An 11,677-nucleotide genomic window follows, 5' to 3' on the forward strand; every position below is an offset into this window, starting at 1 on the left:
CTTGCAGCTAGCCCCATGCCTGCCCAACTCCGCAGGACCAGAGACCGGGGTGGGCACCCTGGCCCTGCAGGTCTCTGGTTGTCAGAGGACCACCAGGAACCCCATTCCCAAGGTGTTTGCACTCAGGGACAGGGGATGCAGGGCAGGCACACTGTCTTCCTGCCATAACCAGCGCCCTCCTATGTAGGCACAGGCAACAGGAGCCTGTCCCATAGCTTCAGGGTTTTCCACTCAGCCTGGTGGAGGAAGGGAAGGGGGCCTGGGGTGGGCAGTGGAGCAGGCTTTGCTTCTTTATCTGGCAGCAACAGCTTGTTCTTGAGCTCCATTGGCCAACAGGTGGGGAGAGGCACAGGAGCCTATGTGGGATGGAGGAATCGAACCCACACCTGTCCCCCTACCAGGAGCTCACCCACTACCACCATCCTCAGCAGGGCCCAAGGAAATGCCTCCACCTCAGGGCCCACCAGCCCCCACTGGGGTAGAGGAAGGGTACCACCAAGGTAGCCCGCTCTCCCCCCACACCACCACAGTCCAGCAGGTTGCTGATGAGGCCCCCAGTGCAGTCCTGGGACCCTGTGCAGGGCCTTCTCAAACACCTGCCTTGTTGGGCCATAGCTGCAGGTCTGGGGGCACCAGGGCCTGGTCCAGTCTTGGGATCTTTAATCAAGCAGTCACCCCAGCAAGGTAAGGCAGCAGCAGGGCCCTGGGGTTACCCCTGACCTCCCACTGTGACTAAGGGGTGCCCCATCTGTCCAGCTTGGTGGATTGCAGGGCCTGGAAACAAGGTGTCCTGAAGGCTGTGGGGCTGCACTGTCTGCACTGCCCAGCCTGGTGCCAGAAGAGCAGAGGGCAAGGCAGGCCTAGGGATCAAGGGTGTCCCAACCTCGTGGAGGGCAGCTGAGAGCCACCTGCACACCAGATTCCAAGTGAAGGAGAGAGGCTGCCAAACTGAGCCCTGCCCCAAGGCAAATAGCCATGGACATAGCCATTGTGTACTGTAGCCCCTCGGCTCACCAGACCCACACCAGAAAGGCCCTGTGGACTGCCCATCCCTGGGCCACCCTGGCTGGAGCCCACTTCCAACACACACACGGCGACCTCTTCCCGAGCTGAGGCTGAGCACGGTGGGTGCAAGTCGGCCAAGCAGGCTCATCCTGCACCAAGCCAGAGTGCCGATTCCCTCACACCCAGCAGGGGTGGCGCCAGGAGAGGATGCCTGAGCTGAGCTTTTCTAGGTAGGGGAGTGTGGGGAATGGGGGTGTCTGCCTGGCCTTGCACTCCCCCTACCGGCCATGCCCACCCTGTTGCAGTGGAGCTGCCTCTCCCCAGCAGGTCCGGGGACGTCAGGCCTCCTGGCCCCTGGAACAGCTGTCCACATGGCTCTGGCAATCACCCTTGTGGGTGTGGCCATACCTCCCACCAGTCCCCAGGCCCCTGGCAGGCTGAAGAGGTCACTGGACAGCACTTTATTGACATCCTCGGACCCGGGGCAGGGTCAGCAAGACTCCCAGCTGGCATCAGCCTGTGTCTGGCCTGCTGTCGCCATCCCTGAGGGGTGCAGGACAGAGCCCCATAGGGGCAGAGAGGCCTCCCTGGGACAGGAGGAGGGTGCTGTGCAGCCAGGCCCATCCCCAGCACTCCAGGCCCAGGAGGAGAGGCGGACTCTGGCAGCGGGTGTGAGGTGGCAGTGAGAAGCCAGGCCCTTGGGTGCAGCTCAGGCCCCTGCCACCGGGGCCTCATAGTTGAGCACGTAGTAGTCATGGACGTACATGAGGACGGCTATTGGCTGTCCAATGATGAGCGACAGCCATACAGCGGCGTTGCCATAGTTGCCCTGGAAAAAGCGGCCCACGAACCAGGCCAGTGGGATCTGGGGAATGAGGGGCCAAGTCAGTCAGCCATGGTGACCACAGGGCTGGGGGCTTCAGGGTCCCTGGGCATGGGGGGGTCAGCCCAAGGGCTCAGGCAGGGGGTAAGTGGGTGAGGAGGCCACGTAGGGGTCGCTCACCTGAGCCATCATGCCCGTGAACGCCCAGAGGCGGAACATTCGCAGAGGGACGCTCACCAGGTACTGAGGTGGGAGGGAGAGATGTCAGGGAGGGGGAACCAGCCATCCCTGCCGTGGGCATACCCCTGCCCAGGGATGAGGCAGGACGTCCCACAGAGCACTGACCTCATGGAAGAAGGCCGAGGCGAGGAACACCCCTATCCTGGCCATCCACCTGCTGCTGCCCCGTCGAAGCATGGGCTTGTAGAAGTGTCTGCAGAGGGGGAGTGTGGAAAGGGGTTCAGGGTCACGGCCATGTTCCACATCTCACACACACACACACCCCACCTACCTGATGCACCACTTGTGCACAGGGATGTTCCAGTTCTGCCAGAAGTAGGTGATAGACTCGGAGTTCCTAGGGGCCAAGAGACCACAGGGGGATCAGAGCACACCATGGCCCATCCCAGCCCCCAGGGACACCCCAGGGACACTCACCACCAGTCCCGGTAGAACTCCCGGTCTCCAAACTGCATGAGCTCAGCCACTGCATTCAGGCAGGAGTGGAAGAGCCAATAGAAGAAGATGAGCCAGATGAGGTGGTTGGGGACCTGGCAGGGGGTGAGGGTGGGCACCAAGTTCTAGAACCTTCCCCCACATGCCACCATCCCCTCCTGTCCCGCCCACGCGCCACCTGTCCGCACTCACCGCCAGCTTCAGGAGGCGCTCGACGATGCGTGAGTAGTCCATGTCCTGCAGACACAAGCCCTTCAGCCAGCCGTGCTCCCAGCCACTCCCCGGCCACCCCAGCCACAGGAGCACCTGGGCAGCCACCCCCCAGCCACCCCAGCCACAGGAGCACCCGGGCCGCTCACCTTGAAGGGCTTCATGGAGTTCTGGATGGTGGGGACCATCCACTGCAAAGGAGGGCACCGTGTCAGCTCCCAGCCACACCCAGCTGCACCCAACCCCACCCCACCCCACTTACCTGCTGGATCAGCCCCACCTGAAGCTGGGTGAAGAACAGCTAGGGGGGAACCAGAGAGCAGCCAGCTGAGGCCTTGGCGAACCTGGAGGACCCCAGCCTCCAGTGGCCGCCCCCAGCCCCCAACCTCACCATCTCAAGGATCCGTCGCAGCAGAAAGCGCTTCCGGATGCGGGGAGAGCGGGGAAAGTTGAGCTCGTAGCACAAGGTGGGGGCGAAGAGGAAGTAATAGAGATCTGGAATGGACATAGGGGATTGGTTCCAGAACAGACCCGGCCTGTGCCCCGCACCTCAGCCCCACAGAGGTCCTCACCGCGGTAGGTCAGGTTGTCCGGGTAGCTCACGGTGTGCGGGGCAGCGGCGCTGCTGGCTTTCTTCCCCGCAGAGGCTACGAACACAGCAGAGTGGGAGGCGGGGAGTGGGGCCCTGCTGCTGCCCAGCCCCCCAGCGGGCAGCCCCAGCCCCCAGCAGCCCCTTACCAGCCTTGGCCCTGGCCCTGCGGCACCACAAGTTGACATCACGGTAGGAGAAGAGCTTGAGGAAGAGGATGGTGTGCACCATCAGCGCCAGCAGGGAGCCCACTGTGGGAGAGGTGGGCTCAGGCCTCCACAGGGCCACAGCCAGAGGCCACGCCCGTGGCTGGCCCTAGACAGCTGGGCAGGGTGGGATGGGGGCGCACCTGGAGTGATAGACTCAACCAGTAAGACCACAGCCGCTGGGAAACACAGAATGGTGGCCAGGTTGGCCACATGCAACAGCAGTCCCGCCTGCTCCGTCAGGGCACCCTGGAGTGGGGGGCAGAGTACTCAACCAGGGCTCCTATTGCCTGGGGGAGGGGCTGCCAGGCCCGGGAGCAGCTCCTCCCAGGAGCGCACACAGCAGGGTAAGCATACACAGGTGAGGGGCACTGCTTACCACCGCCAGGCGCTTCTCAACCTGGAACGCAGCCACAGCAAAGACATTGGCCGCTGTGGACAGAAGCACCAAGGCACAGGTTCAAGGCCACGTCAGCCTGATTCCCACCCAAGGCCCTCCTCAGAGCCCAGCTCACCAATAACCAGGCACGGGGCAGGCCAGCTATAGGGATCCTTCAGGAACAGAGAAACCACCTGGATGGGGTCCACCAGGATGCCATACCTGGGAGTGGAGGGATGGGGGCCTGAGTGGGTGGCAGGTGGGGCTATGGGGCAGGGCCTGGACAGGCCATGGGTGGGGCAGGGGTGGGACCTGGCAAAGGCACTCACTTGATGAGGTTCTCCAGAAATAACCGGGCATTGCTCAAGATCTGCGAGGGACGGACAGGAGGGTGCAGCCCCTTTAGTCCTGGCCACAGGGCACTCACCCCAGATCCTCCCAACACCTCTGAGCACGTCCCCAGCCTGAGCTCAGGGTGGCAGCCTCAGGCTTGCAGACCCAGCCCTGTCTGGTCTCCATGCCACTCTCCGAGACTCAGCACCCACCTCAGCCAACACCAGTGCTGGGCAAGGGGAAGTCCCTCCCTGTCCCCATCACACCAGAGGGGCCCACATGGAGGGAACAGCCAGCAAGACCAACCAACCCTGCCAGACGCCTGGGCCTTCAGGAGCAGAAAGACCAGCTGCTGAGCTGCTCACATCCCTCCTGCTGAGCCAAGCCAGTGAGGGACCCAAGGCTCCCACAGCCAACTACACCAGAGAGACAGCCCCAGAATACAGGCCTGCCCAGGGAGGCCTGCCCACAGCTGAGCCCTAAGGAACCAGTCCCTACTGGTGGCCCAGGCTGAAGGGAGGGAGTTGCCTACCCTTTCTCTGCAGGAGCAGTGCCCAGCTGTGTGGCAAGGGGGGCTGGGCCTGGAGTGCTTCCCAGGGCTTGTGCCCCTCCTACCTCTTCTGCTTCCTGCAGCCCTCCAAGCCTTCGACACTTGGCTCCAAAGCAACTTCCCAGGACTGAGCCCCCATGGGAAAAGGCTCCTGGGACTAGCCTGGAGCTGGGTGCTTGGTCTCCCTCTGCAAGGACAGGAACCTCCTCCTTCATCTTACAAGCACTACCAACACCTCCATGAGCTGGGCCCCAATGCCACAGACCTGGCTTACCACCCAGAGCTCAGGCCTCACGCGGTGGTGAACTGGTGCTGGGGAAAAGGGTCGCTGGCAAGGAAACACTGAGGGTCTCTTGCCTGGGTGGTCAGGGAAGGCTTCATGAGAGAGGAGACTGCTTCAGAGAGACAAGGGCCACTGCCCCACCTCCCTCAGTTGCAGGGCTGACACACAGGCCTTCTGCACGGACACATGTGGCCCACACTGTCACTGGCCTCTCCTGAGGGCTGACAATAGGCAGGTGCCAAAGCTGCCAATGGGCGGTACCCATCTCCAAGTCCAGGCCACAGGGAATGCAACAGGCAGCCCAGAGCGGGACACATGCCCGGGGCTGGGGGTCATGGGGGAGCCAAAGCAGGGAAAAGGCTTCAGGGCTGGACCAAAGGGCCAGGCAGGCCCAAGAGATTGGGGAGAACACACAGTGCTGCCTGGGCTGCACAAGGCCCAGCCTGGGCCAGGAATGGGCTGCGTCTCCTGAGTGCTGGGCTGGCGCTGGGCCCACTGTCCTCCTGCCTGGCCAGCTTCTCAGCCACCAGGCCTCGTGGGCCTCCACAGCTGGCCACCCCCAGGGAACCTCCCAGGACTACGGGCAGTTGGTGTGGATGTGAAGCCCCTTCCACGTGGTTAGCCACAGGAGCAGCACCCAAGGCCAGAGACAGACACGCCTGGGTGAAGGTCAAAGGCCTCGAGCCACATCAGCCCTGAGTGGGGGAGGCTGGACCCAGACAGCCCTTGCCCCTGACCTGCCCTGTGGGTGCCCCTTTGAGCCCTAGATTCCAACTACTTCTGGGGTGGGGCTGTGGGAAGCAGACCCAGAGGCATCAGGTGCCAGTGGGAAGCAGTGCCAGTGGGAAGCAGACCCAGAGGCATCAGGCCTTGGACGTGGCACAGGGCTCCATCTAATCACCTTCCTGGGGGGCCCCTAGGACCCACAGCTGAGGGAAGGGGCCAGGAGGACTGCAGAGTAGTGGCCAGGCCTGCACGGTTCCATACCCACGCAGGCCATGTGGCATAGCACAGGAAGTTCTTCTCACATCCCCTGCCAGAGAGGCCTTGTGTCCACAGAGCATGCAGTCCACTCTCCCACCAGCCTAGGGCAAGACCGCTCCACCCTGCCCTCCATGGAGGCCCTGCACCCCTCAGACCCAGCTCACAACACACAGGCTCCAGCCAGGCACTGCTCGGCCTCCCCACGCCCACACCACATCTGCAGGGCCCTCCTGGGATCCAATGGGGAGCAGCAAGTATATGGTGCACGGGCGCCCAAGTGACCACAGCAGGGGCAGCTACTGCCACTCCCCTCCCCAACAGTCCAGTGCTGGTGGCCACATGGAGGTGCAGCCTGCTCCACACACCCCAGCCCACAGGGGCTCCAGCCCCGACACCCTGGGTGGCAAAGCCTGTTCCCAGGCAAAGGCCTACCTGGGGCAGAGCCCCACCTAGACCTAGACCTGCTCCCAACACCATGTCCCACTCACCAGCATCACCACACACCAGTTCAGGATGCCACGGTAGTTGTTGAAGCCACTGTCAGAGCTGAACAAAGAATCCTGCAGGCGATGGCACCTGACAGAGCACAACACAAGCACCTGCTGAGTGGACACCAGCAGGGCAGGGCCGCCCTCGCAGGATCCAGGCCCCCACCCCAGCCTCCTCGTCTGCCCTCAGGCCCCACTCCCTATTTACAACCAGGAGGAGAAACCAGACAGAGCCACACTGTGGCCTCAAGACCTACAGCGGGCAAAGCTCTCAGGACCCCTAGAGTCTGCACCTCCAAGCAGTGGGAAGAGCACGTCAGAGTCAGGAGAAGCAAGCTCAGCTGGCCCTGCCTGGACTGGACCTACATGGAGCTTGGACGCTCCAGGTCTCACTCTCCAGAGGCCTCTGGCCACTGCCACGCACTCTGGCTGTGGACTAGCACTGGGGCCACAAGCAGGGTCCCACCTGGGGATGGACCAGGGGGCACCGCCCAGCACTGCGGGGACCAAGTGGTGAGGGTTGAGTCCACCCTATTCAGTGGGCCCATCCCAGCACCCGGGAGCCAAGGGGTCCCCCACACTTGGACGTGCAGGCTCAAACTGGCAAAGGCAGGCCAAGCGCCAGCCACACACCAGCCTGACATGCACCTTCCCAGAGGCAGGGATCCAGCCCTCATGTGCCGGTGTAGCATCCACTTGTTTGTGATGTGTTCCAGCCCAAGCTGAGGGGGCTGAAAGGAACCCACCCAGGGCTAGGTGATTGCTGGCCAAGAGGCTTCCAACAGAGGCGGACGCCCACCCATGATCTCCCAACCAGTGCTGAAGGGGCACAGGCAGACCCTGCCTGTGGTCCTCAGCATACCGCACAGGTGGAAGAGGGCACCCAGCCCAACAGAGGGACTGCCATATAGCTAGGACAAGGATAGCAGGAGCTTGGCCAGGCCCCACATGTCCTAGGAAGCAGTGCTGGCTCACATACACTAGCTGCAGGCCCGTCTCACCCCCCAGCTGCCGTGCCACCAAGAAACCACACACAGCATTGACCAAGTCCTCAATTTTGTAAGAGGAGAGGCCAGACCTCCCTTTCCCTCCCCCATACACATTTGTCCCTCAGAGTCCCTAGGCAGGGAGAGTGGGCCTGAGAGTGATGGCAGGAGCCCCGTGAGGCAGATGCCCTCAGGGTGCCCAAGGCAAGCTAGCTAGGATTGGGGTCGACAGTCAGACGGCCCTGCCCAGGAGGCAAAGGGCCAGGGAGGCCAAGAGGCAATGCCAACAAGCTCAACCTTTGCCCCCCAAGACCAAGGTTGGTGCAACACCTGCCCCATCTACACCTACACCGTTCCTGACAAGTCTACACTGTTCCACAAAACCCCCAGGCAGGGAGGATGGTCACACCTTTCCCTCTGCCCATTTAGACTGGAACACAGGGGCAGGCAGCTCCACCCCAGCCCCTGCTTCTCCCAGCTCCAGCCTGAGCGTCCTGCGTCCACCCACCAGGTCCATCTTGGGCCATGCAGTGAGGCTGTGGTCTCCACCTAAGCCTCCATCCTACCCCCTCCCCAAGTTGGCAGCTGCCTTCCCAACTGACCATGGCCCTTGGCTCATCTCCCCAGCCTACTCCACTCATTGCCTGCCCACAACCAGGAGGCTGGGTGTGGATGCCGCAAGAGCCCCAGCACCAAGACAGGAGCAGGGGCACGAGGCCCAGCTGCCCAGCAGCCTCTCTGAGCTGTCTGCTGGACTGGGCCTCTCCACTGCCCCCTCTTCCCAAAGTTCAAGCCCATTTGTTTTCAGCAGAACAATCCCAAGCCTCAGGGTTGGCCGCCTTGTACCACAACCTACCAACCACAGCTGTTTCACAACAGTGTGACCCCTGCCCCCTTTGAGCCACCAAGGACACCACGCTGGCTTTATCCGTGCCCATCTCCCAAGATGAAAACAGGAGTCGGGAAAGGGTGGTGCTTCCCAAAACTCACTGCAGACAATCCTATACAAGCTTTCTCAGGGGCCCCTCGACAGGCTTCCAAGGCCTTCCTTAACCCAGCCACGTCCTTGCCTCAGGCCCTTCACAGGCCTGACCAGCCCTACCAGGAGGCAGCACCCCCACTGCGCTACCCCTACCCCTCACAGGCCCCCATGAGCAGGAAGCCCCAGTCCACCAGTGCCCACAGAGCTCCAAGCAGCCAGTGCGGCCAGGGGCAAGTGGGCTAGAGGGCAGGCAGGCTGCATGGAGCGGCATGGGGAGGCGGGATCTGCCCCTGTGCCCACAGCACCTTTGTCCACCCTCTTACCTACTGGAAGGCCCGCCCAAGCCTCTGCACCTTCCAGCTATCCCTGCACCCACTCCCTAGTCCAAGAAGACTCGGAGCAGCCTGCCCTCCCTCCTGCAGCCCCAGGCCCACCCAGCCAACAGGATCCTCTCAGTCTCACAGCAACACCGAGACCGTGGCACATGCCCACCCGCCACCCTGTCTCCAGGTTCAAAGTGTGTCCAAAGGCACAGGTCCCAGTGAGTCCCACACTTGGGGCCCACACAGTGCAGCTCCAGGGCCAAATATAATGAGGAGGGGGCAGAGTCCAGCTCTGCTCCCAGCTGCCACCTCCTTCCCTCTGGCCTCTGGGCTGGGCCTGGGTTCAAGATGGTTGGGGCAGGCTCCCTGCACCTCGCAGACCCTGCTGGAGAGAGGAAGGGAGAGTCAGAGAGGACACCCCAGGGACAAAACACCCTGGGAGAAGCCAGAAACCGGAAGGGCCTGACTGGGGTGCCTGTGAGCAGAGGGCTGCTGGGTGTGTGCAAAGAGCATGGCAGGAGTGAACCACAGGCAGAGCAGAAAGGGGTGCCCTCTCCTGCCTGCCTCATAGCCTCACCTTGCCACGGGGCCGGAAGAAAGGAGCTCACACCCAGAGCCCAGCCCTAGGTGAGCAGGAAGTGTCCGTGAGGGGAGGAGGCCCCGAGCTCAAGGAGTAATGAGGAAGCGGCAGAGAGGAAAGGCTGGGCTGGGCCAAGAGCTGCAGGAAGCGGGAGGGAGGGGAGGCTGTGAGGCTGACAAGGGGGTGCGCTAGAGGCCAAGTCCCAGGAGGGCAGGCAGAGCAAGGCCTGACCCAGAGAGCAGGGAGAAGAGTCCAGTGGCCACAGCCAGTGGGGCCCCAAGCCCTGCTGCATCCCCAGATCTGAGGGACAAGCACACATGGCCTGCAAGTCCTGGAGACACAGAAGCAGATGGACTTTTGGTCTCAGCCTCCCAGGAAGGCCTCACCTCTGCCATCTACTGCCCCTCTTCCCAAAGAGAGACGACCTCAATGGCAGGGACAGGGACTCACCAGGCCTCTCCCACGAGCTCTGCACCCATCCCACACCAGCAGAAGCACAGGAAAGGCTCGCTGGTTTGCAAAGCAGGAAGGTGACTACTCTCCCCTGTCTACCCCCGGATGGCAGCTTGGCCCAAAGCTGGGACTACCCTCATCTCACACTTAAAAAAACTCAATTCCCCGCTGGGCGCGGTGGCTCACACCTGTAATCCCAGCACTGTGGGAGGCCAAGGCAGGTGGATCACCTGAGTTCAGGAGTTCTAGACCAGCCTGACCAACATGGAGAAACCCTGCCTCTACTAAAAATACAAAATTAGCTGGGTGTGGTGGCACGTGCCTGCAATCCCAGCTACTCGGGAGGCTGAGGCAGGAGAATCTCTTGAACCTGGGAGGCGGAGGTTGAAGTGAGCCAAGACTGTGCCACTGCACTCCAGCCTAGGCAACAAGAGCAAAACTTGTCTCAAAAAAAAAAAAAAAAGAAAAGAAAAAAAAAGAGATCTCAATTCCCACATCCTCCACAGGTCATGTAGCCATCCCCCCTGCCTCCTAGAGAGAGGGTAACTCCAGGAGCCACACCTCCTTTTCAGGCAGGAGGTGCCTAGGCCAGCCTCCCTCATCAGCACCCCAGACCTACAGCAGGCAAGCATCCCTCTCAGGAGGGCCACCCTCCTCCCCACAGCGCCTTCATGGCCTCCATGCCTGACCTTTGTCCACACTGCTCCATGCCTGCCTCTAGCTGAGGTTATCTTATCTCCCAGATGAACTGAGCACCCTGAGGGCCACGACAGTGCCTGCCCTCCCCCAGTCCCCTCCCCATGGTGCCCAGTGAAGGAAAGCTCTGTTCTTGTTCACTGAGAGAGCAAATCATTGCCAACTAAATGTCCAAAATCAGCCAACTTCTACCTTGATAACCTCTAGGCCCTCAGTTGCCCTCTATCAAAGCCCCTGAGGATCCCTGGGCCAGGGTAAAGGCCATCAAGGGGGGATGGAGGGTGGCAAGGGGATTGCTCAAGGCCAGCTTAGAGGAGGAAGCCAATGCCCAGGCTGGCCAAGTCCTCCCCATGGGCCATGGTTCTCTCCCTCCACCGCTCTCTGTCAGTCATCCAGCTGAGCCGGGTACCCGCCTACGGGTATGTCCACCACCCCAATACCCCACCGCCCACCTGGAGGGTGGAAGTCCCAACACAGAACCCAACTCTCTGTCCCTACAGCAGACACTGGTTCTGGCAACATCAGCAGTGCTCCAGGCCAGCCTAACCACTGGAGAAATGAAGGGGCCACGGAGCCACTCTCAGGAGGGTCTGCAAGGACAAGAATGCCTCTTACACTGTCCCTTGTCCGGGGCAGCTGCTGACTCCCCCGTCCTCGGACAGGCCTGGGCTCCCGCTGGCCCCTCCCTGGCAGGCCAGCCCTCCTCCGGGAGTCTCTCCTACCTGCAAGGCACCGCTCAGAGCACCCAGAAGGACCCATCACCACAAACTGCCCAGATCTCATCTGACTCCTTCCAGATAAGGGGACACTGTCCAGGGCGGGGACCCCAGCAGCCCGCCCCTCGAAAAGCCCCTCAGGAGCCCCTGAGGATGCACAGACCCAAGAGGATCTGAACGCGGGACCCCTGCCGGCTCCCCTCAGCTCCCGAGCCCCTACCCAGTGACCTTGTCAGGTGACTCTCCCCCCTAAGCCTCAGTTTCCCCCCAGAGCCCACAGGGCACACCGGTCCCCCCTTAGCCCAGGGCCCATGTTCTCGGACTCGGAGCTCGCGCTTCGGCCAACCCCGGAGAGTCGCGGGGCCCTGGGTCAGAGGTTAGGGGGTCAGGCGCTACCTCAGCTCCCAGTGGCCGCT

General features: G+C 62.2%; 1 protein-coding gene and 1 pseudogene across 1 annotated transcript in view; both read right to left on the reverse strand.

Moving 5' to 3' along the window:
- Positions 1–81: 81 nt before the first annotated feature.
- LOC105536362 lies at positions 82–1,050 on the reverse strand (annotated as a pseudogene).
- Positions 1,051–1,451: 401 nt separating this feature from the next.
- The window catches only part of DGAT1 (diacylglycerol O-acyltransferase 1), a 21,045-nt gene continuing 10,819 nt past the window's right edge, over positions 1,452–11,677 (reverse strand). The window contains exons 3-19 of the mRNA XM_011975748.1: positions 11,658–11,675; positions 6,526–6,613; positions 4,217–4,257; positions 4,024–4,109; positions 3,888–3,940; positions 3,652–3,757; positions 3,452–3,553; positions 3,286–3,360; positions 3,105–3,208; positions 2,976–3,014; positions 2,863–2,904; positions 2,696–2,740; positions 2,486–2,598; positions 2,340–2,405; positions 2,174–2,261; positions 2,009–2,071; positions 1,452–1,870 (exon numbers count right to left, since the gene is read on the reverse strand). Of these exons, the coding sequence (XP_011831138.1) occupies positions 1,715–1,870; positions 2,009–2,071; positions 2,174–2,261; positions 2,340–2,405; positions 2,486–2,598; positions 2,696–2,740; positions 2,863–2,904; positions 2,976–3,014; positions 3,105–3,208; positions 3,286–3,360; positions 3,452–3,553; positions 3,652–3,757; positions 3,888–3,940; positions 4,024–4,109; positions 4,217–4,257; positions 6,526–6,613; positions 11,658–11,675 (1,285 nt within the window). The 3' untranslated portion in view covers positions 1,452–1,714. The remainder of the gene's footprint in view (positions 1,871–2,008; positions 2,072–2,173; positions 2,262–2,339; positions 2,406–2,485; positions 2,599–2,695; positions 2,741–2,862; positions 2,905–2,975; positions 3,015–3,104; positions 3,209–3,285; positions 3,361–3,451; positions 3,554–3,651; positions 3,758–3,887; positions 3,941–4,023; positions 4,110–4,216; positions 4,258–6,525; positions 6,614–11,657; positions 11,676–11,677) is intronic.

Source organism: Mandrillus leucophaeus, unplaced genomic scaffold, assembly GCF_000951045.1.
Source record: "Mandrillus leucophaeus isolate KB7577 unplaced genomic scaffold, Mleu.le_1.0 Scaffold158, whole genome shotgun sequence".
NCBI classification, from domain to species: Eukaryota; Metazoa; Chordata; class Mammalia; order Primates; family Cercopithecidae; genus Mandrillus; species Mandrillus leucophaeus.